The sequence below is a fragment of the Tursiops truncatus genome, chromosome 3, assembly GCF_011762595.2.
Source record: "Tursiops truncatus isolate mTurTru1 chromosome 3, mTurTru1.mat.Y, whole genome shotgun sequence".
Classification (NCBI taxonomy): domain Eukaryota; kingdom Metazoa; phylum Chordata; class Mammalia; order Artiodactyla; family Delphinidae; genus Tursiops; species Tursiops truncatus.
The window spans coordinates 61,759,035-61,784,949 of NC_047036.1; the positions used below are offsets into that span (position 1 = coordinate 61,759,035).

Below are 25,915 nucleotides of genomic sequence, written 5' to 3' on the forward strand. Positions count from 1 at the left end.
CCTCTATGTTCATTAGGAACAATGGCTTGTAATTTTCTTTTTTTGTAGTGTACTTGTCTGGTTTTGGCATCAGGGTAATGCTGGCCTTGTAAAATGAGTTTAGAAGTGTTCCCTCTTCTGTGTTTTTTGAAAGAGTTTAAGAAAGATTGTTATTAATTCTTCTTTAAATGTTCGGTAGAATTCACCAATGAAGCCATGTGGTCTTGGACTTTTGTTTTTGGGAGGTTTTGGTTACCGATTCAATCTCCTTACTAGTAATCGATCTGTTTAGATTTTCTGTTTCCTCATGATTCAGACTTGGCAGGTTGTATGTTTCTAGGAATTTATCCCAGTATAAACTCATGTATTAAATTCTTAATTTCAGTAGTTTCTTTCACTTTTGCCATGTGTACTTGAACATTTTTTAAAGGTTTTATTCTCTTATGAAATTTTGTTAATGTCTTTGTGTGCATACTTCAGTATCTAGAATACTCTGTGAATTTGTTTTGTATTGTCCATATTTTACTCTTGGTATTTAATCATATGGTGCATCTCTTGGTATACTTAACAAGATTTGATTGAATCTGGATATGGTGAATAAAGAATTGTGGAGGATTCTGATGATGTTCAGTTGTTTCAGAGCAAGTTCACCTTTGCCATGCTTGTCAGCTAGAGTATAACTCAGGGGCTAAGCTGAGTTAAGGCTGAGTTGCAGTTTTGTTTAATTTCTGTCTATGTTTGGTTCTGCCCTAGTCATAGAGGTTAACCCTCTAGGTTTTTAATTGAGAACCTGATATGTTCACTTGGGCTCCTCCCTCAGCAAATCCTGGACTCACACAGTATAGTCCTGTGATCCCTAGAGGGGAGAAGGGAGGGAGGACAGCATCCTTTTAGAGGGTCCATGACATGAAAACTATTTCATAATAACATTAAGATGTTGTTCTCTTAAGTATACAGTGGAGTTTTCCAGAGGCTTACATGACTTGCAAAGAGTTTGAATGTAGAAACAGAAAAGAGAATGCAGCTATCTTCTATTAAACCAGACATTAAAGATGTTTGCAAAAATATAAACTAATGCTACTCTTTTTGCTGTTTTTTTTTCAGTTTTCATGAAAATGTTATTTTATTGTAAGCAATTTATTATCTAAAAAATTAGTTGAATGCTTTAAATATTTCTCAATTTTAGTTTCTCATTTTGTAAAGCAAGAGCTACAACCCACATAAGCAAATGTTCTTTGAGATGCTCAAAAATAAAGAGGTCCTGAGACCAAAAGTTTCAGAATTGCTGTTCTAATCCTTTTCCCATTAGGGGACACTGCAGAAAAGTCTCCTCTGCTTTCAGAGGCTCTGCTTATCTCTTTAGCTTCTGTATTTGGTACATGCCTTGAGAGAAAAGTTGGCTGCATGTTTGGGCCAGCTTTATGCTTCTCACTTCTCATTTCTCATCAGTATTTTGTTACAGTGCATCCTTAGTTTTGTGTCGCGAGTCCTGTGAATCTGCCAAATCTCAGTTGGTTTGTCTGTTCCCTGGAAGCAGCGCTCTCTGCAGGCAGAATCTGAATTTTCAACTTATTATCTTGCATTCAGGAAAAATGAATTGAGGCCGTAGAAAGTCAGCTTACATTTCTGCAGTTCTCTTCCACTCCAGAATCATGATCTCTCTATTCCTGGACGCTTCAGCAGATTTTTTTTTTCCCCCATTTTATCCTCCTGTTCTAGTTGCTCTTGGCAGGGATGTGTTTGACACCAGCTTTTCTGTCATATTAAGAACTGTAAAAATAAAATTAATTTATTTGGTGCTTAGCATTTCCATCTCTGCTTACATTGCTAATCTGTTCTTGCATACTGTCTAGTTTATCCATTAGAACCTGTAGCATATTAATCATAGTTGTACATTCCTGATCTGGTCATTCCAACATCCTAGTCATATTTGACTGTGGTTCTGACGCTTGCTCTATCTCTTCAAACTGTTTTTTGCATTTTAGTATGTCTTGTAATTTTTACTTGATGGCTGGACTTGATGTACTAGGTAAAAGGAACTGCTGTAAATAGACCTTTAGTAATGTGATGGTAAGGTGTGGGGGAGGGGAAGCATTCTGTAGGCCTGTGATTAGGTCTCAGTCTTTCAGTTAGCTTGAGCCTCTGGACTGTGAACTGCACCAGTGCTTCTCAGTCCTTCCTTCTCCTCACGAGGGACAGGCTGGCCTACAGTGGGCTGGAGTTCGGTATTTCTGTTTCCTCACGTAGGTTAGGCTGTAATAAAACCGCAGCAGGTTGGGCTCTGGTTAATTAGTTTCTCCTGAGGGCAGTCCTTGTTAAGAACAGAGTGCTCTAGAGTATTTGCAGATGGTTCCGCTTCCCCACCTCCTCCCGGAAGCATGAGGGGATTTTTTTCTCTAAAGAATTCACTCTGAGAACCAGATTGAGCTGTTGTTGGTAAAATTCACAAATGTGTGGGATTCCCCATATGACTAGGTCTCCCTGGAGTTTTTAACTCTTCAGAGTCCTCCACTCTGAGCCTCTTGTCAATTACGGTTCAGAATTCCTCCCCTGGCAATGGTTGCTGCAGAGGTTTCTGCTTATGGGTTTTTGCTCTAATAACTTTTGATTCTCTGTATTCATCTATCTGTCTCCCAGTTTGGGGGTTGCAGTTTGCCCTCTGGCTTCACTTCTCTTTCAGACCTAAGAAGAGTTGTTGACTTTTCAGTTTGTTCAGCTTTTTACTTGTAGTTAGGATGGTTTGCTACTTCTAAGCTTCTTCCAGGTATACTTTTTCTTTTTTAAGATTTATTATTTATTTATTTTATTTTTGGCTGCGTTGGGTCTCTTAGTTGCGGCATGCAGGATCTTTCATTGTGGTGCGCAGGCTCATCATTGCATTGCGCAGGCTTCTCTCTAGTTGTGGTGTGCGGGCTCCAGAGCGCATGGGCTCTGTAGTTTGTGGCATGCAGGCTCTCTAGCTGAGGCGTGCAAGCTCAGTAGTTGTGGCGCGCGGGCTTAGTTTTCCCGTGGCATTGTGGGATCTTAGTTCCCTGACCAGGGATCGAACCTGCATCCCCTGCATTATAAGGTGTATTCTTTACCACTGGACCACCAGGGAAGTCCCTCAGGTATACTTTTTAAAAGTAAGCTATCTCTGGGCAGTAGACAGTATATTTTTGGTCCTGTTTCTTTAGAACATACTTAGTATCTGTTGGGATATTGCACCTTTTATGTTGGAATATTTTGCTAATTGAAATTAAAAATAATTGAACTATTTTAACATCTTGAAAAGTGTTATAATAGTGCATGAACGAGAAAGTCAATCAAATTTTTTCTGTAAAAAGATACTTTATATTTGATTTTAAGTGTAAAAACATCCAAAGCTCAGGAATTGATATTAGTTCATTTTTATGTTGTTTAAATAGTCTTTCAAGTTAATGTACGTTAAAATACTGCCTTTTGTAATTAACTTGACTCTTTTTCATCCTGTTTGTATAACCAGAAAAAGAGAATTTTTCTTTTTTGATTCCAAAGTGAAGTCTCATATTAAATTTATCTTAAGGAAGGGTAATATTCTTTCTATACCTGCAAGAGGAACCTACTGCTTAGTTTCTTACATGTGTATGTAAATATATAGTGCTTTAGAGTCTACAAGTCTTGTTCAGTACTTTATATTGTTTAATGTTTAGAATCTTCCTAGTGGATCATTAGTTGCTGAGATTTTCACCTAGACCTTCAGACTGGAAATTTAGGGCTCCTGTTTTCCTTTCTACTTTATTATGTTTACATTATTATTTAATTTTCAGAGAATCTAGGTAACTCAGTGATCTCTGTTCAGTGGGGTAATTAATCTTAGAATACAGTTGAACCTTGAACAAATGGGTTTGAACTGCTTGGGTCCACTTATACGTGGATTTTATTCAATAAATACTACTACAGTACTACATGGTCCATAGTTGGTTGAATATGTGGATGTGGAACCTTGGATACAGAGGGCTGACTGTAAAGTTCTATACAGATTTTCGACTGGGGTGGGGGTGGGGTCCGTACCTAACCCGTTGTTCAAAGGTCGGCTATATTTACTGGCAATGTTTATTTCTTGAATGGTTCTTTAACCACAGTAGTTAAGAGCTTACTATTCATTACAAAGTTCTGTACCAGCTGGGTGTTGAGAGTGAGGAGAAGGAAAATGGTCTGTTAATTTTTATGTGGCTTATTTTATAGTAGTTTTTCTAGTGTGATGACAGGACCCTTGATAGTCTCCTTTCAGAGAGCTTAAGGTTCTCCCTTTTCTAACTGTATATCTGTGTAAAGCTGATTTTCTTAATTTTCAACCATAATAATATAGAATAGATTGAGGGTAGAAGCTGATATGAAAATCCATAGAGAATGTAGCAGTGCTGGGGATTTAAAAACTCTGAAACTGACACCTCCTTCGGTGTACACTTGAAAGAATGTGTATTCTGCTTTGGTTGGATGAAATGTTCTGTTAATATCAGTGTGGTCAAAATGGTTGATAGTGTTGTTCAGGTCTTCTGTATTCATACTGATTTTTGTCTGCTTGTTTTGTCAGTTCCTGAGAATTGACAAAATGTTGAAATTTCCAACTTTAATTATGGATTTTTCTCTTCTTTTAGTTTTATCTTCATGGACAGTCTTGTTAAGTAGACATATATTTATGATATGTTTTCTTTGTGCTTTGAATTCTTTATCATTATGTAGTTTCCCTCATTATCCCTGGTATAATAATCCTTTTTTGTCATCTATTTTATCTAATATTATGACAACTATTCCGGCTTTCTTTTAATTTATGTTTGCATATTATATCTTTTTCTGTTCTTTTACCTTTAACCTACTAATGTTTTTATATTTATAGTGACTTTTTTTGGTAGGCAGTCTTTATTTGGGTCTTGCTTTTGCATCCAAGTTGGCAGTCTATTTATATTAATTGTGTGTTTATGCCATTTACATTTATTGATCTGATTAGATTAGAATCTGTCTTTTTACAAACTATTTTCTATTAGTTCCAACTGTTGTTTCTTTTTTATTCCTTTTTGTCTTCTTCTGGATCAATTGAGTATTTGTAAATAATTTTATGTTCTCCTATGTCTTCATTATTTCTACCTCTTATCAAAATCTTTTTTAGTGATGCCTGAGTTTTTATAGTATACATTTTTAATTAGTCTTGGTCTATGTCCAAATTATAATATTCCTATTCATGTGTACTGTAAGGACCTCCCAAAAGATTACTCCCATTTTCTTCCCCAATTCTTTGTGCTATTTTTGTTAGGTATTTTATTTTTACATACACTAGAAATACACAATGCATTGCAATTACTTTTGCTTCAGACAGTTGTCTCTTATAAAAATTAAAAATAGAGAGAAATGAATTTTATAATGGACTTCATTAAGCCATTTCAGCACTTTTCATTTTCTTGTTTAGACCCATGTTTCTGTCTCATATCATCATTGTTTTGCCAAAAGAATTTTGTTAAATATTTCTTTTAGTACAAGTCTGCTGGTAACCAGTCCTTTAGTTTTTCATTTTTATTTATTTATTTTTTATTATTTTTTTTTGCCATACGCAGGACTCTCACTGTTGTGGCCACTCCCGTTGCGGAGCACAGGCTCCGGATGCGCAGGCTCAGTGGCCATGGCTCATGGGCCCAGCCGTTCTGCGGCATGTGGGATCTTCCCGGACCGGGGCACGAACCCGTGTCCCCTGCATCGGCAGGCGGACTCTAAACCACTGTGCCACCAGGGAAGCCCTAGTTTTTCATTTTTGAAAGATATTTTTACTGGGTATAAAATTCTGAGTTCAGTTTTTTTTTTTTTCTTTCCGTATTTTAAACACATCACTTTGATGTATTCTGGCTTGCAGAGCTTTTGATGAGAGATGTCTGTTATAATTCTTGTTCTGTTTTTAAAGTTTTTTTTCTCTTTCTGCCTTCAAGATTTTTTCCTTATTTCTGATTTTGGGCATTTTGATTATGATGTGCATGTTTGTGTGTTCATTTGTGTGTGTTTTGGTGTGTATCTTTAGTGTTCTCTAACTTTCTTGGATTTGTCATTTGGAGTATTTAGTTAATTTTGGAAAATTCTCAGTCATTATCTGTTCAGGTAATTCTTCTGCCACTTCTTTTTTTTTTCCTGGAATTCCTGTTATATGTGTGTCAGACTGCTTGATATTGTCCTTCAGCTCTTAGATGCTCTGTTCTTGTTTTGTCCATTCTTTTTTAATCCTTGCATTTCAGTTTGTATAGTTTCTATCTTCAAGTTCACCCTCAGCTGTATTGAGTGTATTGATGAGCTTGTCCAAGGTATTCTTCGTGTCTATTACCATGGTTTTCATTTCTACCATAGTCATTTGGTTATTTTCTATAGCTTACTTATATGCTGAGAGTCCTCTTCATTCATGATATCTACCTTTTTGACTGGAGTCTTGAACATATTAATCATAGTTATTTTAAATTTCTTATTTAAAATAAGAGTGCTAGATACCTCAAAACTCAAGCTGTATTATTGCTCAGTATTCTTTGTTGACAGAAGTGTCTTAGAGGCATATTTGTAGGAAAAAAATATATGTTCTTAAGTTTTCTCTTTGATAAGAGCCTTGTGTAATATGATGAAAACAGTTTAATTGTGACCTAGAGTCTAACCAATGTTGACTTCTATTTTGCTTTAAATTAATTAGTTTTGCTGTTCAAAGGTAATTTGAAAATGGTTGGCTATTGGCTGAGTTTAGCTGTTTAATGCTTTCTAAATTGAATGGCAATTCAACTTTGAGATTTTAGTTGTCACTCAAGAAAATCTTTGACTAATCAAGTAAAAGTTTTAGTAAATTTTGGTCCTTATTTTCTTATTAGCTGTAAAATACTATTCTATTGTATCCTTCCTGACTTTTTCTAAAAGGAAGTATTTTAAAGAACCTAAATTATTACAAATGAAAAAAATTATAATCTTCTCATATAAGAAAGACTGAGCATTTGGGATTAATTTAATGTAGATAGTGGTATTCTATTGATTGATGATTAGCTTTCTTGGACAAGATGGAATTAAAATAATATCCTAGAGATAGTTTTATCACATGGTTAAAAACATCAGGATACACAGACAGGTCTCAGCATTTCTGTTACTAGCTCTGTTTTTGGATCATTTAACCTCTCTAAATCTGTTTATTCATCAGTAAAATGGAGTCAATATTAGTGTCTACGTCATGGGGGTAATGTAAGCATTAAATGGGTAATGCATGTGTTTGCCATGGTTCCTGGCATGTAATGTTGAACAAATGTTAGCTGATATTGCAAAATAGGGAGTCAGTTAAGTATAGAAGATCCAAAGCTTGAACCCAGGTTGTGGACTAGGTTTAAAATTGTCCAAGTTTAAAATTTCATTACATACAAACTTTTTATTATGCCCCCTGCTTTTAGCAGAACACAGATGGAAAGAAGACAAAGTCTAGGGTCCCTTCCATCCCAGTTCTATGCATTTTAGTTTAGGCTAGTGAGTGTTCTTAATAGATTTTATATCACAGACTCCACTGTGAATCTGAAATTTGTGACTCCTCTTCCTAAAAAGATACAGACATGCAAAATATTATGCACAATTTGGGTGGGTTTGTGGTGCTGCCTTTTAAAGCCTACTTATGGAACCCTGTTCTTGGAGAAAGAATTGATTTTGGCACAAAAGCATTAGGGGGAGAATGAGGTTGGTTTAGATAGCCTTACATCTCAAAGTGACTAAGACAAGGAAAGCAGCTGTATTTCTTAGGTTCCTTTTTATTCTATTGCCTTTACATCATCTTCATCATCAGGAATTTCATGTATTACTTGATTCTGGTAGTAATGAAGTTACCAACCATGTCCCAGAAATTTTCAAGATTTTATCAGAAGCTAAATGTCACTTCTGTAAGCAGAATATTACTTCTGTGAGCAAAATTGTTTGCAGTGCAGTACTGTACTGGTGTAAGAGAGGTACCAACAAGTAACATTTATTGATTGTTTCCTATGTGCCTGTACATCCCCTGCTAAGCACTTTACATGTATTATTTCATCCATATAAAGGTAGATTCCACTGTTGTTCTTATTTTGCAAATAGAAAATCTCAGATTTAGGCCTAAATTTTCTTTGAAGTTACACAACTTTAACTGGAAGAGTCTGGATTCAAACTCAAATCTTTCTCTAAAGCTACATGCTGTTAACTACTATGCTGAGTTACCAAAGGTAAAATGTTTAGTACTTTAGTTAAGTTGTACCCATTTATTGTGGTTAAATGTAAAATTTCTGTTCTCCCTTTTAAAATAATGAAATACTTTGTCTTCCCTGATTCCTCAAACTGTAGTTGTGATTAATCTCTGTTATTGATATGTAATGTGAAGTAAAAGATTTATGTGATCTTAATACAGTTTTTCTGAGATTTTTAATAATAATTTAGGGAAGGACATTTTTATGAAAGGTGTACTATAACTTGTCAGTATGTCATTTGAAGACAATTAAACCAAAAACAACTGGCTTATTTGAGATTAAGTTTTCCAATAGGCTTTGATCTGGAAGAGCCAGGATGGCAAGCAATAGGAAGCTTTTATTATTTAGTTATCTATTTTGATGAAGAAATTGGTTACATAGTTGGATCTATTATGAATAAATATTCAAAATATCACAAGTACTTCACTGTAAACTGAGGCGGATTACAAGTTAAAACTACTTAGCTTAAATCAATTGATAGTGTTTTTCTAACTGTAGTTCTACTCTTTCTTCTTTGGGTTAAAATGGCTCTGTACAAGCTGGGTTGTTTCAACAGTCAGCTTCGTAACCTCTTTCTGTATACAAGACCCATCGCCTTTGCTTTGGGATGCCAATAGACATTGTCTACACCCGCAGTGATGTTTTTTCTTCTGGGCCTTTTCTGATTCTGGCTCTGGTACAGCCCTCCACTTGAGGGGTGGGGAGTGGTTATCTGGCCCTGTAAGAGCTTCGCAGCCTTACCTGGCTCTTAAAGCAACTCAAATGAACTTGAAATTCATGTGATGATTGTATTGTTTAAGTTTACACTTTACAGAGTTTTCTACTATTTAGTATACGGGAAGTTAGTTATACTTAATGTGCTTTCTAGCACTACGACTACCTCAGTTTTTTGCATATGTCTTTAATAAATTTTAGGCTTTCGGCAGGGAATTGCAACCCGGTATTGTAAAATCGTTTTCACAGGGGAGTCAGATTCACTTTTTTATATTGTTTTGATGTGAAGAACTATATTTTCGGTGACTGCTTGTATAAAGTAACCTTTTAAAAATTTGGATTTGATTTTACATTTGTAATAATTTGGACAGATTAGATAGAGGAAGATTTGTGCACTCTTGTAAGAGTCCAGATAGTTGAGTAAGTGCTGGCACATGGAGTTTAAATCTCAGAGAAAGTTGAAATATTTTTAAAATAATCATTTATATTAGCATGGTAAATGTACACAAAATGAATTTTACTGTCTCCCTGTCCAGAAACAGGAAAGTTGGTTGATAAAATGAGGCAAACACAGTCTATCGAGAAAGATATTTAGCCTCCTTCAATAGTAAAAGTAGAAAAAATGAGTTTTAAGGACTCCGAGGTTTCCATTTCATCAACTTAGTATGCTAGCTGTGCTTTTATAGGTACTAACTGTACCTATAAAAGAGGAAGGCGAACCAATTTTTACATTCCTCCATTTGTATTTGAGAGCAATGTTTTAGAGGTAGTTCCTTTTTAGTAGGACAGCTTAAGTTTTAAAACATATTCTGTACCTTGTAATAGATTTCTTAGAGGTTGTTATTAGGCAGTTTCAGCTTCTAGACTATATCTATGAGCTTGGAACTAAGTAGAAAGATCCCTCTTCGGTAACTGAAATAGCTGTTATGAAGCCTTTAGAATTAGTCTATTTATGAAGCCCTTATTCAGAGAATATATTACATATATAATTTTAACCATTCTGATATTCTGGTTTCTTGGTACATAGATAATAAAGCAAGATAATAATCAACAAGAAAAAAGAAAATATCTATGAGCCATGCTCACATAAACAAATGATAGATAAATGAAGTGGAAGGGACAAATCTTCTCTAATGAAGACTTCCAAAAATGTGTTTTGGGGTTGGAATAGTCACTGGGATGAACAGGAATGGAGTAAACTTAGGACATTTGAAAATCTTGCCAAACAAATCAAATTCAACAGTACGTTTAAAGATACTGTGTCATGATCAAGTGGGTGCAGCTTATTCTTGGAATTCAAGGTTGGTTTAATATTAGAAAATTAGTTATTGTAATTCACCATATTACAAACTAAAATAGAAAAACCATATGATCATCTTAATTGATGCAGAAAAAGCATCTGACAAAATCTAACAACAATCACTTTCATGATAAAAACACTCAATAAACTTGGAATAAAAGGTAACTTTCTCAACTTGATGAAGGGTATCTATGAAAAACTGTAACAGCTAACATCATACTTAATGAAAGACTGAAAGGGGTTTCTGCTTAAGATCAAGGACAAGATAAGGATGTTCATTCTCACCACTTACATTCAAATTGAAATGGAAGTTCTAGCCAGTATAAACAGGTTGGAAAACCAAGTAAGAGGCATCAAATTAGAAAGGAAAAAGTAAAACTGTCTTTATTCACAGATTACATAATCATCTATGCAGAAAATGTAAATGGAGAGATATACCTTGTTAATGGATTGGAAGACTCAACATTATGATGATGTGAATTCTCTCAAAATGGGTCTATAGATGCGATGCAATCCCAATAAAAATCCCTGCATGTTGTTTTATAGAAATGAACAAGGTGATTCTAAAATGTGTATAGAAATGTAATAGTCTAGAATAGCCAAAACAACTTCGGAAAAGGACAACAAAGTTGGAAGATTAACACTACAAATTTGAAGACTTATTAGAAAACCCAGGTAATCGTATTGACATAAACGTTGACATATAGAACAATGAGACAGAATAGAGTGTCCAGAAATAAATGCACCCATATATAGATTACTGATTTTTTAGAAAGGTACAAAGGTAATGCAGTATAGAAGGGACAGTCTTTTTAAGAAATTATGCTGGAATAATTGCGTATCTGTATGCAAAAAAGAACTTTAATCCATACCTCGTACTATATTTTAAACATTAAAAAAGGGACATAGACTTAAATGTAAAACCAAAAAAATATAAAACTTCTGGAGAAAGACAGGAAAAAAAACGGTGTCCTTGTCTTTGGCACAGATTTCTTAGATACAGCAATAAAATCAAGATCCATAAAAGAACAAATTGATAAGTTTTGTCTTTTTATGAACTCCAATTTTTCTTCTTTAAAAGACACTCTTGGGATTTCCCTGGTGGTGCAGTGGTTAAGAATCTGCCTGCCAATGAAGGGGACACGGGTTTGAGCCCTGGTCTGGGAAGATCCCACATGCTGCGGAGCAACTAAGCCCCACGCACCACAACTATTGAGCCTGCGCTCTAGAGCCTGCGTGCCACAACCACTGAAGCCCATGCGCCTAGAGTCCACGCTCCACAACGAGAGAAGCCACTGCAATGAGAAGCCCGTGCACTGCAACGAAGAGTAGCCCCCACTCTCTGCAACTAGAGAAAGCCTGCACGCAGCAATGAAGACCCAACACAGCCAAAAATAAAATCAATTCATTAAAAAAAAATGTTAAACGTATATCTGTGTGTTCTAGCCCTTCCACTTCTAGGTAGTTACCCAGGAGAAAAAGAAATATATGTTCATATGTAGACATATGCATGAATGTCCATGGCAGCTTTATTTATAGAAGTAAAAAACTAGAAACAATCTAACTGATCATCAACAGGTGAATGAATAAACAAACTGTGGTGGTACTATACAATGGAATACTACTCAGCAATGAAAAAGAATGGACTTTTGTTACATGCAGCAACATGAGTGAATCTGAAAATGTGCTGAATGAAAGAAGGCAGACAAGAAGAAAGTGTAGACTGTATGATCCCATTTAAATCTCTGAAATACGAAACTATAGTGACTGAAAGCAGTGGGTGGGGAGGGAGGGATTAACCAGGAACACAAGGAAAAATTTGGAATATGTTCACTATTTTGACTAGAGAAGGTTCATAGTTATATACTTATGTCAAACCTTACCGAATTGTATATTTTAAATACTTGCAGTTTATTGTATGTTAATTATAATTCAGTGACGCTATTTGATAAAAAATGAAAACGAAATAATTTTTCTTTTGCCAAGATGTTTTGTGGTGCAGTTGGAAATTGAAAGGACAAAGTGAGGCTGGAATAATAATAACAACATCGTCTAGTATTTGGATAAACGGTTCACATACATTATTATGTTATTATTTTAATTTCAAGTCTCAGGTAGTTGCCACTGGTTTTTAAAAATATTTTTTAATGTTTGAATGTCAGTCTACAAGTGAATGTAAAGGCATTGAGAACAATGACATTTTCCCCTTTCTTTTTCTCCCTACTCTCTTTCTTTTTAAAAACAGGAGTGACAGTTCATTCAGATTCTTTGTATTCTTTTTCGTCTATATTTGTCAGTTTGCTGTACATGTACTCCAGGCTGCAGGATTTCATAATTGGGGTAACTGGTAAGTCATTTACTTTAATTACTCTAGTTATAATCTGTTCATCTAGTATCTTAATATAATTTTTGGATTCCTAAAAATATTTGACATAGAAAAACCAGATTAGCAAAAGTATACAAATAATAAAAAATGCAATTTAAAAGTTTCCTAAGGAATAACCTTTGAAGGAATTTAAGAGAAGGCTACCTGTTATGTGTAAAGCGCTATTTTAGGTATGCACACATATATTTTCATACACACACAAATGCATGTGTGCCCACATACACACATGTCTTTGAAAAGTGGAGTCACTGCATGCACATATATGGATATATCTTTAAACAAATAGAATCGTTCTTAGTCTGGCAAAATGCTCACTCAGTGGGGGACCCTCAGAAACAGACTATTTGGACACAGGTTAGAAGGTCATAGATTTATATCTCTCTTCAGACACTCTGGAGCAAACACTTGCTTGAGTGAAGTGGTGCATAGAAGAGTACCTATGTATAAAATCATCCCTCCCTCTCTTCTTTCTCTTACAACCATTGCGTACAGTTGAATTTTTATAAGCTAAAAGCATGTGCGAGGCAACTTTGCTGCGCTACGTACATAAACTGAAACGATCATGTAACTAGAGTGTATTTGAAGACTTACATTTAGTATGCCACTACTGAATTAGAGTAGTCACTGAAAGTCAGACAACTGTTGATAGCTTTGCAGATCTAACGGGCATATATACATGCAGAGAATTTATTTGGGTATTTTAAATCAGTTCTAGGAAAGAGTAGCATTCATTATGATTTTAAAAAGTGTTTACTCTTTAGCATTTGAGAGAAAGGAAATGTTTTAAATGTTTAATTTAAAAAATACACTGCTTATGTTAACAGCATTTTTGTATTCTAATGAAACCTAAATAATTTCTTTTGCTTTTTTTTTTTTAAATAAATTTATTTATTTTTGGCTGCATTGGGTCTTCATTGCTGTGCACAGGCTTTCTCTAGTTGCGGTGAGCGGGGTCTGCTCTTCATTCCGGTGCATGGGCTTCTCATTGCGGTGGCTTCTCTTGTTCTGGAGCATGGGCTCTAGGCACGTGGGCTTCAGTAGTTGTAGCCTGTGGGCTCAGTAGTTGTGGCTTGCAGGCTCTAGAGCGCAGGCTCAGTATTTGTGGCGCACAGGCTTAGTTGCTCCACGGCATGTGGGATCTTCCCAGACCAGGGCTCTAACCCGTGTCCCCTGCATTGGCAGGTGAATTCTGAACCACTGCGCCACCAGGGAAGCCCTTCTTTTGCTTTTTAGAACAGACTTAGAAAAAAGTGTTAAAATTGAGCACAGCAGCCTGTGAGGTGACTAAATAGCACAGGAATCTGCTAGTGAGGGTGCATACAAGGTGACCTGTTGTAAGATAGACTTCAGGTACTTTAGCAGACTTTAAAAAATTAGACTCTTTATTTTGAGATAATTGTAGAGTCACAGACAGCTATAAGAAATAATTCAGGGAGATCCCAAGTATCCTTTATCCAGTTTTCCCCAGTGGTAACATACTGTAAAGCTATGGTATAATACCAAAATCAGGATCTTGACACTGATTCAGTGAAGACAGGACATTCCCATCACCAAAGGATCCTTTATGCTGCCCGTTATAGCCACACTCACTTCCCTCCTTAACCCCAGCAATCACTAATCTGCTTGTCATTTCAAGAATGTTATATAAATGGAATCATGCAGTTTGTACCCTTTAGCTTTTTTCACCAAGCATAATGCTCTGGAGGTTTATCCAGGTTGTTGTGTCTCAGTCGTTCCTCCCTTTTTATTCCTGAGCAGCATCCATGGTGTGGATGGACCACAGTTTGTTTAACCATCCACCAGTCCGAGGGACCTTGGATTGTTCCTGGTTTGGGGCTATTCTGCTGAAAACGTTCGTGAACAAGTTTTTATGTGAACATAAGTTTTCATTTCTCTGTGATAAATACCCAAGAGAAGAGTGTAATTGTTGGTTCATATGGAAGTTGCATGTTTAGTGTTGTAAAATTTCTATTTATTTATTTATTTTTAGATGATTTATTTATTTATTTTTGGCTGCATACCACAACTTGTGGGATCTTAGTTCCTTGACCAGGGATTGAACCCGGGCCCTTGGCAATGAGAGCCAAGGGAGTCCTAACCACTGGACCTGCTACGGAATTCCCTGTTCAGTGTTTTTAAAAAACTGACAGTATTTTCCAGAATGGCTGTAACATTTTACAGTCCCAACTACAACATATGGGTGATTCAGCCTCCACATCCTCACCAGCCTCTGGTGTTGTCACTACTTTTTTTTTTTAAGCTGTTCTGATAGGTGTGTAATGATATCTCACTGTGGTTTTAATATTTATTTCCTTAATGACTCATGATGTTTTATCTTTTCATGTGCTTATTTGTCATCTATATGTCCTCTTGGTGAAATGTCTCTTCATGTCTTTGCCCATTTTCTTTTTTTTTTTGGTTGCGCTGGTCTTCATTGCTGCGTGTGGGCTTTTCTCTGTTGCAGCGAGTGGGGGCTACTCTTCGTTGCAGTGTGCGGGCTTCTCATTGTAGTGGTGCTTTCTCTTGTTGTGGAGCACGGGCTCTAGGTGCGTGGGCTTCAGTAGTTGCAGCACGCAGGCTCAGTAGTTGCGACACGTGGGCCCCAGAGTGCATGGGCTTCAGTAGTTGTGGTGCGCGGGCTCTAGAGTGCGTGGGCTTCAGTAGTTGTGGCATGTAGGTTCAGTCGTTGTGGTTCAGGGCTTAGTTGCCCTGTGGCATGTGGACTCTTCCTGGACCAGGGATCGAACCCGTGTCCCTTGCATTGGCAGGTGGATTCTTAACCACTGACCACCAGTGAAGTCCTTTGCCCATTTTCTAATTGAAACTTTTTAATTTTAAGAATTTATTTTTACTGTTGAGCTTTGAAGTTTCTTTATATATTTTGGATACTAGCCCTTTGTTGAATATGTGGTTCTCAAATATTTTTTTACATAATTAAAATGAACTTTAAAAAATAATAATGAAATCATAGGCTTAAAAAATGTAAAATCTCATGGTACACATTTAAGGCTCTGGATTTTGGTGTTTAGGTTTGAATTCAGACTGTGCTGTTTTTATTAGCTGTGTGACCTTGGGCAAGTTACTGAATAATCTTGGTGACTCAGTTTCTTATCTGTAAAATAGGGATTAAAAATAGCATATATCGTAGTGGGTTGTTGTGAGAATTAAATGAGTTAATACATGTAAAGAACTTGGATGTTGCCTGGATTGTAAGTGCTGAAAATGTGTTAGTTATTATGCTGTTTTTAAAAATTGTGCATTAACTTATTTGCCTAATTTTAGTTTTCTTCTTTTAATTTCATAGTGGTTGGATTTCATCCCTTACTGGTCTCAACAAAAGTATTCCTGTTGGAATCATGATGATAATCATAGCAGCACTTTTCACAGCATCAGCAGTCATCTCACTAGTTATGTTTAAAAAGGTAAGTGAAATTTTATGTCTGTAAATTTTTTTAGTGAACCTGATAATTCAGTTCTCATTTTCCCATTTTGCTCTTTATTTAGTGTAACCTCAGGCCGTTTGGTTGTTGTTCTTATGCAAGTTTGCTCTCTGAGGATTACTTTTTACAATTAAAAGTTATGCATAGATAAATTTTAGAAAATTGCATCACATTTAATGTTTCCTGTAGATAGAGAATATTTTTAAATTCTGTTAACAGAGGGCTTCTTTTATCAATTGAAGAGTCAATCTCATTTTTAAAATTTGTATCTTTTTATATATTCTGATTTCTTTTTTTGAATATGAAACATAGGAGACCGATTAATAAATAGAAGTAAACCTCTTGTGTGGTATGTGCATTTTATTTGTATTTTATCTAAGAGTATAAAGTGAGCTGGTAACAGACTCAGGCTGGATTATGGACTGAATTTTGTTTTTAGTAACTGCCCAATTATCTTAGCTATACAGTTGGCAATCTATATCCACATGTTCCACATCCTCTAATTTGAGCAACTGTGGATTGAAAATATTAGGGAAAAAAAAATTCCAGGAAGTTCCAAAAAGCAAAACTTGAATTTGCCACACAATGGCAACTATTTACATAGTATTTACATTGTTTTTACAACCATTTATATAACGTTTACATTATATTAGGTTTTATAAGTAATCTATAGATGATTTCAAGTATACCTATGGGACAGATGTGGGGAGGATGTGCGTAGGTTACTTGCAAATACTACGCCACTTTGTATAAGGGACTTGAACACCCTCAGATTGTGGTACCCATGGGCGTGGGGATGAGGGTATCATGGAACCAGTACCCACAGATACTGAGGGATGACTGCGCCTCCTCCTGTCAAATTCCCATGGCTGTTTTCACTGCCTTAAAGAAAATCGTTCCATAGGGTAGGAGAAAGGTCAGGTTTTTTTATGTATAAAGTTTTATCGTGCCTTGGGTATGTATTTTTGATATTCTACACGTGTTCCAACATAATATAGAGACCCTGTGAATTACACCTATGTTTTAAAATAGTACTTTTTGGTGGGTCTCACATTAAGGAAAATAAGTCCTTAAAACATTTTTTCTTTGTTTTTTTTTTACTCTGTGGCAACTTGGGAATATGTACAAGGATTGCACAGAAATAACTGTACCTTATATTTAAGAAAACTGCATTCTTGAAATACTTTGCTTGTACATTTGTCTTTAATCCTTCTCAAAACTCTGAAACCTAGGCTATATTCTTTCTGTCCGTATTTTGCTACTCATTTTCCCTCTTAAAAGCTTTTACTTCTTTTTAGAAATACACATACATAACTATTGAAACTCCGCTTTCTAAAGTTACTAGATCCTATACCAGCCTTTTTTTTCCGTTTTCCTCCTCCTTGGACGCTGAAGCCTTCTATTCTACAGGTGGCCCCTCTTCCTCAGCCTTTATGGTTATGTTCTGATTCTCCTGCCTCTGAGGCTAGTCTTTCTTCTTCATTTCTTTGTTCAGCTCATAACTAAAGGTCTTCTTAAATGCAGTCAGGTCTCTGCTCTTTGTGCTTGCTCTACAGTATATTTTCCTTTGGGAATTTCAACCTCCCTCATTGTTTCAGTTTCTTCCTTACCTCCGTGAACTAGAATGTTGGAGTTGAAAGACAATGCTTTACACAAACATGTAGTTGCATCTTCAGGTGACTGTTTATATCTCCAGTTGATTGGTATCATCATCTCACAGTAATGCATAAACTCATTCTTTTCTCAGAACCAGCACTCCTTCCAGAAGTTCTGATTCATATTCAAGAAACATTTATTAACACCACATATTGTATGATTCCACTTATATGAAATGTCCAAAATAGGTAAATCTATAGAGACAGAAAGTAGATTCGTGGTTGCCTATAACCAGGGGTGGGGTGACTACAAATGGTTATAGAATTTCTTTTTTGGGGTGATGGTGAAAAAGGTCTATGAATATACTAAAAACCATTGAATTGTATACTTTACAAGGGTAAATTGTATAGTGTACAACATTTATCTCAATGAAGCTGTGTTTTAAAAAGGAAATTTATTAAGTAGCTATTATACATGAGTGGTTGTAAGTACTTTTTCATGTGATTCCATTTAAAACTTATGTCATTACTTTGTCAGTGCTTCCATTACTTTTTTTTTTTAACATCTTTATTGGGGTATAATTGCTTTACAATGGTGTGTTAGTTTCTGCTTTATAACAAAGTGAATCAGTTATACATATACATATGTTCCCATATGTCTTCCCTCTTGCGTCTCCCTCCCTCCCTATCCCACCCCTCCAGGCTGTCACAAAACACCGAGCCAATATCCCTGTGCCATGCGGCTGCTTCCCACTAGCTATCTACCTTACGTTTTTTAGTGTGTATACTCACTTTCCTAGACACTTTCTTAGTGTCTGTTCCATCTTTCTCTTCCTTTCCATTTCCAACCTCAGCTAACCCAGAGATTTTCTTACAGGTCGCTCATACCCCATTCCCACTTCCTTCAGTTCACTTTATGTATAGTTACTATTTTAATCTAAAAAAAAAATCCCAAATAAACCCAGCACTCTGAAGATTTTTGAAGTGGACTTCAGGTTGGGGAATGGGATTGTGGTGGTAGTGGTAGTAGGGCTGGTGGTGACCTTTCACAACTCCCGGATTCAGACTTTATACTCCATTCAAAGTTACTGCTTGGTTTCTTTAAATACATCACGTACATTGCTTTGTCTCAGTTTTTGTTCATGGTATGCTTCTTGACCTCTGGGTTGCTTTATCTTCTCTACCAGTTGAAGACTTACAAGTGCTCTTTCAAGACCTGGTTCCAGTCTCATATTCTTCATCTGTGAAATAAGGAATTTAGATGAGATGATTTTATGAAGTACAATAAATGGAGATAATATAAGCTAAAATATAGTTTGAGCCAGCTTTCATATTTGTAACGGCAAGGATTTCTTTTAATTTGATAGAAATTGAGATCCAATGAAGACACCTGATTTTTCTTTTTATTTTCTTTTCCCTACTTGCTCAAAACTTGCTGTTTTTTCTTCCAACTTCATTGAGATATAATTGACACACAGCACTATATAAGTTTAAGGTGTACAGCATAATGATTTGACTTACGTCATGAAATGATTTTTAATAAGTATAGCAAACATTCATCATCTCATAGATACAAAATAAAAATTTTAAAAATGTTTTTCCTTGTGATGAGAACTCTTAGGATTTACTCTCTTAACAATTTTCATATATAATGTACAGCACTGCTAATTATATTTATCATGTTGTGCATTACATCTCTATTACTTATTTATCTTGTAACTGGAAGTTTGTACCTTTTTAACTATCTTTATCCAATTCCCCTTCTCCCACCCGCCACCTCTCATAACTACAAATCTGATCTCTTCTTCTATGAGTTTGTTTGTTTTTGAAGTATAATTGACCTACAACACTGTGTTAGTTTCTGGTACACAACATAGTGATCTGATATTTCTGTATGTTTCAAAATGATCATCACAGCAAGTCTAGTTACCATCTGTCATCATATAATGGTATTCTGTTATTGACTATATTCCCCACACTGTACACTTTAAAAGAAAAAAGTCCTTTGGGGCTATGTAGCCATAGTTTATAACCGCTAGGAGTCAGGCTTTCCATAAGCAGTTAATGCCCTCTAAAAGTTATCTGTGCACACTGTTTTGGCTCTAGAATAGTTGCTTTTTATGAGGCTATTCTGCGTCTCCAGTACCAGCTAAATGGTGCTCTGTGGTATATATTTATTTCAATGGCAATGAATACAATTTTGAGAATTTTGTGGACATTCTGAAGTCCTGCATAATTTGGAGTTAGCTAATCATTGGTGTCTAAAGTGCCCAGTATGGGCACTATGGATTCTTTGTTTTCCCCATAGTGTCATCTTATAATCCAAATTTAAAATAATTGAAATGCAAGAATATCTGTCTCTTGTACCTATTCATAGATAAGGGAATAGTTTAATCCTTACCTTTCACAGATAGATTTTTAAAATTTTCTTTTAGATTATTCCCAAACAATATTTTTTTTCCAGGCCCATCTTTTTATAGTAAGCTATTAGAAAGAATTAAATAATAGTTTTGGGCTAAGGGAGAGGTATTATAAATGGGTCAAATAATAAATGAATGAGTCATAGGAGATTATATATCAGGGGAATACAAAATTTCCCCCATCCTTTAATTGATATAAGAGCTAGAATAACTTAGTATGCTAGAGATAAATAGATAATACATCATTTGTATTTCCTTTGGGACCTAGTTTTGAATGGTTATTTTTCTATGAAATTTAACAAATTGTTAACAGACTTTGTCCACATTCATAAAATAATTGTTAGTAGTGATTTTTTTGCACTTCAGAAGAATTTTTAAAAAAAGTTATTTCACTTTAAAAAACAAGTTTTTAAAGTACTTAAAAATCTTTGTCTATACCAAAATATCTGCTTTGCAAATAATCTTTTATTTTGTGTGAGAGTATAGAATTGGGGAATATGATCCACAATAATGAAAAGTCTCATTTATTAGTTAAATTGGTGTTTTACAGTAAATGCTTTGTGAAGCTATCCTACTGTATATAAAGTGATAGTCCTTAGATTAAAAGTGAATTTCACTTTCTTTGAAAGCATTGTAGTCGTTCACTACGCTCCCCTCCCCTTTTATTTCTGATTTATTTTGGATCTAGGATAGAATGCTGATAATTTTACTGTAATATCTTTCTGTACTATCGCAGACAGGCATGCTGCTTCTCTCTCTTCCTCTCTCTGAAGCATCCAACACTAAGGCCTTTTCTGATTAGGTATCAATGTCAGATGATTCACATTGCCTATTAAAATGCTAGTCCAGGGCTTCCCTGGTGGCGTAGTGGTTGAGAGTGTGCCTGCCGATGCAGGGGACGGGTTCGTGCCCCGGTCCGGGAAGATCCCACATGCCGCGGAGCGGCTGGGCCCGTGAGCCATGGCCGCTGAGCCTGCGCGTCTGGAGCCTGTGCTCCGCGACGGTAGAGGCCACAACAGTGAGAGGCCCGCGTACTGCAAGAAAAATAAAAATAAAATAAAATGCTAGTCCACATGCTGCTTATTTTCATCCAGGGGACACAGAGTAGGTACAGTAATACTTTTGAATCCCTAGAAAAATTGGCACTCTGAGCAGGTTGTTTATATCTGTCATCAGTTGGTATCCTTAGTATGTTCACTTTTTTTTTTGATTGCCCAAATCTTAATTTTGTTATCCTTTTCTATAAGTACTAGGCTAGTTACTTATTAGATCCCAAACCTCAGTTAATATAACTAAATTATTGTGAATTATCTTTACCTAGGCATTTTCAAATTCGGTGGATCTGCTAGTTTATGATGCTGTACATATGATATTTTCATCCAAATAATCTTTATATGCATATTTTAATGGCTTTATTACTGAGATGTAACTCACATATCATGCAGTTTACCCATTTAAGTTGTATAATTCAATGCTTTTTGGTATATTACATTATTAATTTTTAAAAATTGTGCCTCTACATAAAACATAAAATTTGCTATTTTAATAATTTTTAAGTGTACGATTTAGTAGCGTTAATTACATTCACAGTGTTGTGTAACCACTACCACTATTTCCATTTTTCATCACCCCAACAGGAATTCTGTGGTCATTAAGCAGTAACTCTTCAATTCCCCCTACCACCAGCCCTTCATTACCTCTAGTCTATTTTCTGGCTCAATGAATTTGCCTATTCTAGGTATTTCATATAATTGGAATCAAACAATATTTTCCTTTTGTGTCTGGCTCATTTCACTTAACATAAAGGTTTATCCATGTTGTAGCATGTGTCAGAATTTCATTCTTTTTATGACTGAATAATATTCCACTCTGTGTATATACTACATTGTGTTTATTAGTTTGTTGATGGACACTTGGATTGTTTCCACCTTTTTTCTACTGTGAATAGTAGTGCTACTATGAATATTGGTGTACAAGTATTGCTTTGTCTCTGCTTTCAGTTCTTATGTGTATGTACCTAGGAGTGGAATTGCTTGGTGGTCATATGGTAATTTTACGTTTAGCTTTTTGAGGAGTCATCAAACTGTTTTCTTCAGTGACTGTACTGTTTTACATTCCTGCAAGCAATGTGCAAGGGTTCCAGTTTTTCTACATTCTCGCCAACATTAATTTTCCATTTTCTGATTATAGCCATCCTAGTAGGTGTCAAACAGTATGTTCACTTTTAAAACAATTAACCTCTGAGGTAATTGCAAACTAATAAGCATTTTACTTTGTAACACAGGTATAGTCTGGTAGAGTAGTACTGAACTTATTTGGTAACTATTTTAAAATAATGAGGATGATTTGGGGCCATTTGTTTAATCCATAGGAGATATGGAAACAAATAATTGTTCAGTGACTTCTACCACAAGTTACTATGTGTTCTGGGGGTATAACTATGAGTGGAAATTGCCACTTCCCCTCAAGGAACTTAAAAAGCATGTAGGATATAAGACATGTGAATAAATCCTGCAAAAGAAGAGTCACAATATACATCCCTAAAAGTCTTGGAAGTGCTGACAAAAGGGAGCCACAGCTAGTTCAGGCAGAAGGAGGACAGCAATATTTAAGATAGACCTCAAAGGATGAGTGGAATTTCAATAGTGTGAATCTAGAGTAGTAGTTAAAGAGGTTACAGAAAGGGTATCTGACCCAGATCTATGGGCAGGAGGGTTCATAGAGAGTTTCTAAGAAATGTTTAATTGAAAAAATTAGGCTTAGAGGTCCAGAAGTTTTTTCAGAAATTCAAAATGAGAATGAAACAATTTTCAAAAACTCATTTTTTCCCAGCTTTAAAAAATGTTGATATCATTTTGGTATGACAGGGATCTTAAAAGCATGATTTTTTTTCCTTCCAGTTTTATTGAGATATAATTGACATACAGCACCATATAAGTTTAAGGTGTACAGCATAATGGTTTGACTTACATACATCATGAAATGATTATCACAATAAGTTTAGTGAACATCCATCATCTCATATAGATACGAAATGAAAGAAATACAAAAATATTTTTCCAGGTTTCCCTGGTGGCGCAGTGGTTGAGAGTCCGCCTGCCGATGCAGGGGACACGGGTTCGTGCCCCGGTCCAGGAAGATCCCACATGCCGTGGAGTGGCTGGGCCCGTGAGCCATGGCCGCTGAGCCTGTGCGTCCGGAGCCTGTGCTCCGCAACGGGAGAGGCCACAGCAGTGAGAGGCCCGCGTACCGCAAAACAAACAAACAAACAAACAAACACACAAAAAAATTTTTCCTTGTGATGAGAAGTCTTAGGATTTACTCTCTTAAGAACTTTTGTATATAACATACTGCAGTGTTACTTATATTCATCATGTTGTACATTGCATCCCTAGTACTTATTTGTCTTATAACTGGAAGTTTGTGCCTACTTTGATCCAGTTCCCCCTTCCTCCACCCTCTGTTTCTCATAACCACAAATCTGATCTCCTTGTCTATGAATTTGTTTCTTTTTGAAGTATAATTGATCTCTAACACTGTTAGTTCCTGTTATACAACATAGTGATTTGCTATTTCTGTACATTTCAAAATGATCACCACAATAAGTCTAGTTACCAACTGTCACCATACAAAGATATTACATAATTATTGACTATATTCCGCACACTGTACATGTCATACCTATGACTCATTTATTTTGCAGCTAAGAATTTCTAATCGTAATCTCCTCAGCTATTACTCTCCTCCCCCCCACCCCTTCCCCTCTAGCAACCACCTGTTTGTTCTTTGTGTCTATGATTTTGTTCCTGTTTAGCTATGTTTGTTCAATCGTTTTGTTTTTTAGATTCCACATGTGAGTGGAATCATACAGTATTTCACTTAGAGTAATACCCTTTAGGTCCATCCACGTTGTCACAAATGGCAAGATATTCTTTCTCTCTTTCTTTTCTTTTTTTTTTTTTTGCGGTACGCGGGCCTCTCACCGTTGTGGCCTCTCCCGTCGCGGAGCACAGGCTCCGGACACACAGGCCCAGTGGCCGTGGCCCACAGGCCCAGCCACTCCGTGGCACGTGGGATCCTCCCGGACCTGGGCACGAACCCATGTCCCCTGCATCGGCAGGCGGACTCTCAACCACTGCGCCATCAGGGAAGCCCAAGATATCATTCTTTTTTATAGCTGAGTAGAATTCCGTTGTGTGTGCATATGTGTGTGTGAGTGTGTGGCTGTGTGTATGCCACATCTTCTTTCTCCATCTATTGATGTGCACTTAGGTTGCTTCCATATCTTGGCTATTGTAAATAATACTGCAATGAATATATATCTTTTCATATTAGTGTTTTCATTTTCTTCAGATAAATACGTAGGAGTGGGTTTGCTGGCTCTTCTGGCAGTTCTCTTTTTAATTTTTTGAGGCATCTCCATACTGTCTTTGATAGTGGCTGCTTCAATTTATATTCCCACAAACAGTGCACAAGCGTTTCCTTTTCTCCACATCCTTGCCAACACTTGTAATTTGTTGTCTTTTTGATAATAGCCATTCTGATAGGTGTGAGGTGACATCTCATTGTGGTTTTGAATTACATTTCCCTGATGATGAGTAATGCTGAGCATGTATTCATGTGCTTTTTGCCCATTTGTTTTCTTTGGAAAATGTCTGTTTAGGTCTTCTGCCCATTTTTAAATGAGGTTGTTTGTTTTTTTGATGTTGAGTTGTATGGGTTCTTTATATATTTTGGATATTAACTCCTTGTCAGGTAATATTGTTTGGAATATCTTCTCCCATACAATAGGCTGCCTTTTTGTTTTGTTGATGGTTTCCTTCACTGTGCAAAAGCTTTTTAGTTTGATGTAGTCCCATTTGTTCATTTTTGCTTTTGTTTCCCCTGCCTGAGGAGACATATCCAAAAAATATTGCTAAGACTGATGTCAAAGAGTGTACTGCCTATGTTTTCTTTCAGGAGTTTTGTGGTTTCCAGTCTTACATTTAGGTATTCATTTTGCATTTATTTTTGTTTATGGTGTTAGAGAATATTCTAATGTCATTCTTTTACTAGTAGGCGTCCAGTTTTCCCAGCATCACTTATTGAAGAGACTGTCTTTTCTCCATTCTATATTCTTGTCTCCTTTGTCATAGATTAATTGACCATAAGTACACAGGTTTATTTCTGGACTCTGTTCTGTTGATCTATGTGTCTGTTTTGGTGTTAGTACCATAGTGTTTTGATTACTGTAGCTTTGTATTATAGTCTGAAGTTGGGGACTGTGATTCTTCCAGTTCTGTTCTTCTTTCTCAAAATTGTTTTGGCTATTTGGGATCTTTAGTGTTTTCATACAAATTTTTAAATTTCTAGTTCTGTGAAAAATGCTATTGGTATTTTGATAGGGATTGGATTGAATATTAAGATTGCCTTGGGTAGTATGGTCATTTTAGCAATATTAATTGTTCCAATACATGAACACAGTATATGTTTCTATCTGTTTGTGTCGTCTTCAGTTTCTTTCATCAGCGTCTTATAGTTTTCCAAGTACAGACGTTTTACCTCCTTAGGTAGGTTTATTCCTACATATTTTATTCTTTTTGATGTAGTTGTAAATGGGACTGTTTCCTTAATTTCTCTTTCTGATAGTTCATTGTAAGTGTATAGAAATGCAATAGATTTTTGTATATTAATTTTGTATCCTGCAACTTCACTGAATTCATTGATGAGTTCTAGTAGTTTTTTGGTGGCATCTTTATGATTTTCTGTGCATAGCATCATGTCATCTGCAAACAGTGACAGTTTTACTTGTTTCTAATTTGGATTCCTTTTATTTCTTTTTCTTGTCTGATTGCTATGTGTATTGCTTCCAGTACT

General features: G+C 35.9%; 1 protein-coding gene across 5 annotated transcripts in view; it reads left to right on the top strand.

The window, feature by feature from the left end:
* The window catches only part of SCAMP1 (secretory carrier membrane protein 1), a 144,877-nt gene that overhangs the window by 66,266 nt on the left and 52,696 nt on the right, over nucleotides 1–25,915 (top strand). For all 5 annotated transcript variants that reach the window (XM_073802237.1, XM_073802238.1, XM_033852959.2 and 2 more), the window contains 2 exons: nucleotides 12,464–12,565; nucleotides 15,909–16,026. In XM_073802237.1, the coding sequence (XP_073658338.1) occupies nucleotides 12,464–12,565; nucleotides 15,909–16,026 (220 nt within the window). The remainder of the gene's footprint in view (nucleotides 1–12,463; nucleotides 12,566–15,908; nucleotides 16,027–25,915) is intronic.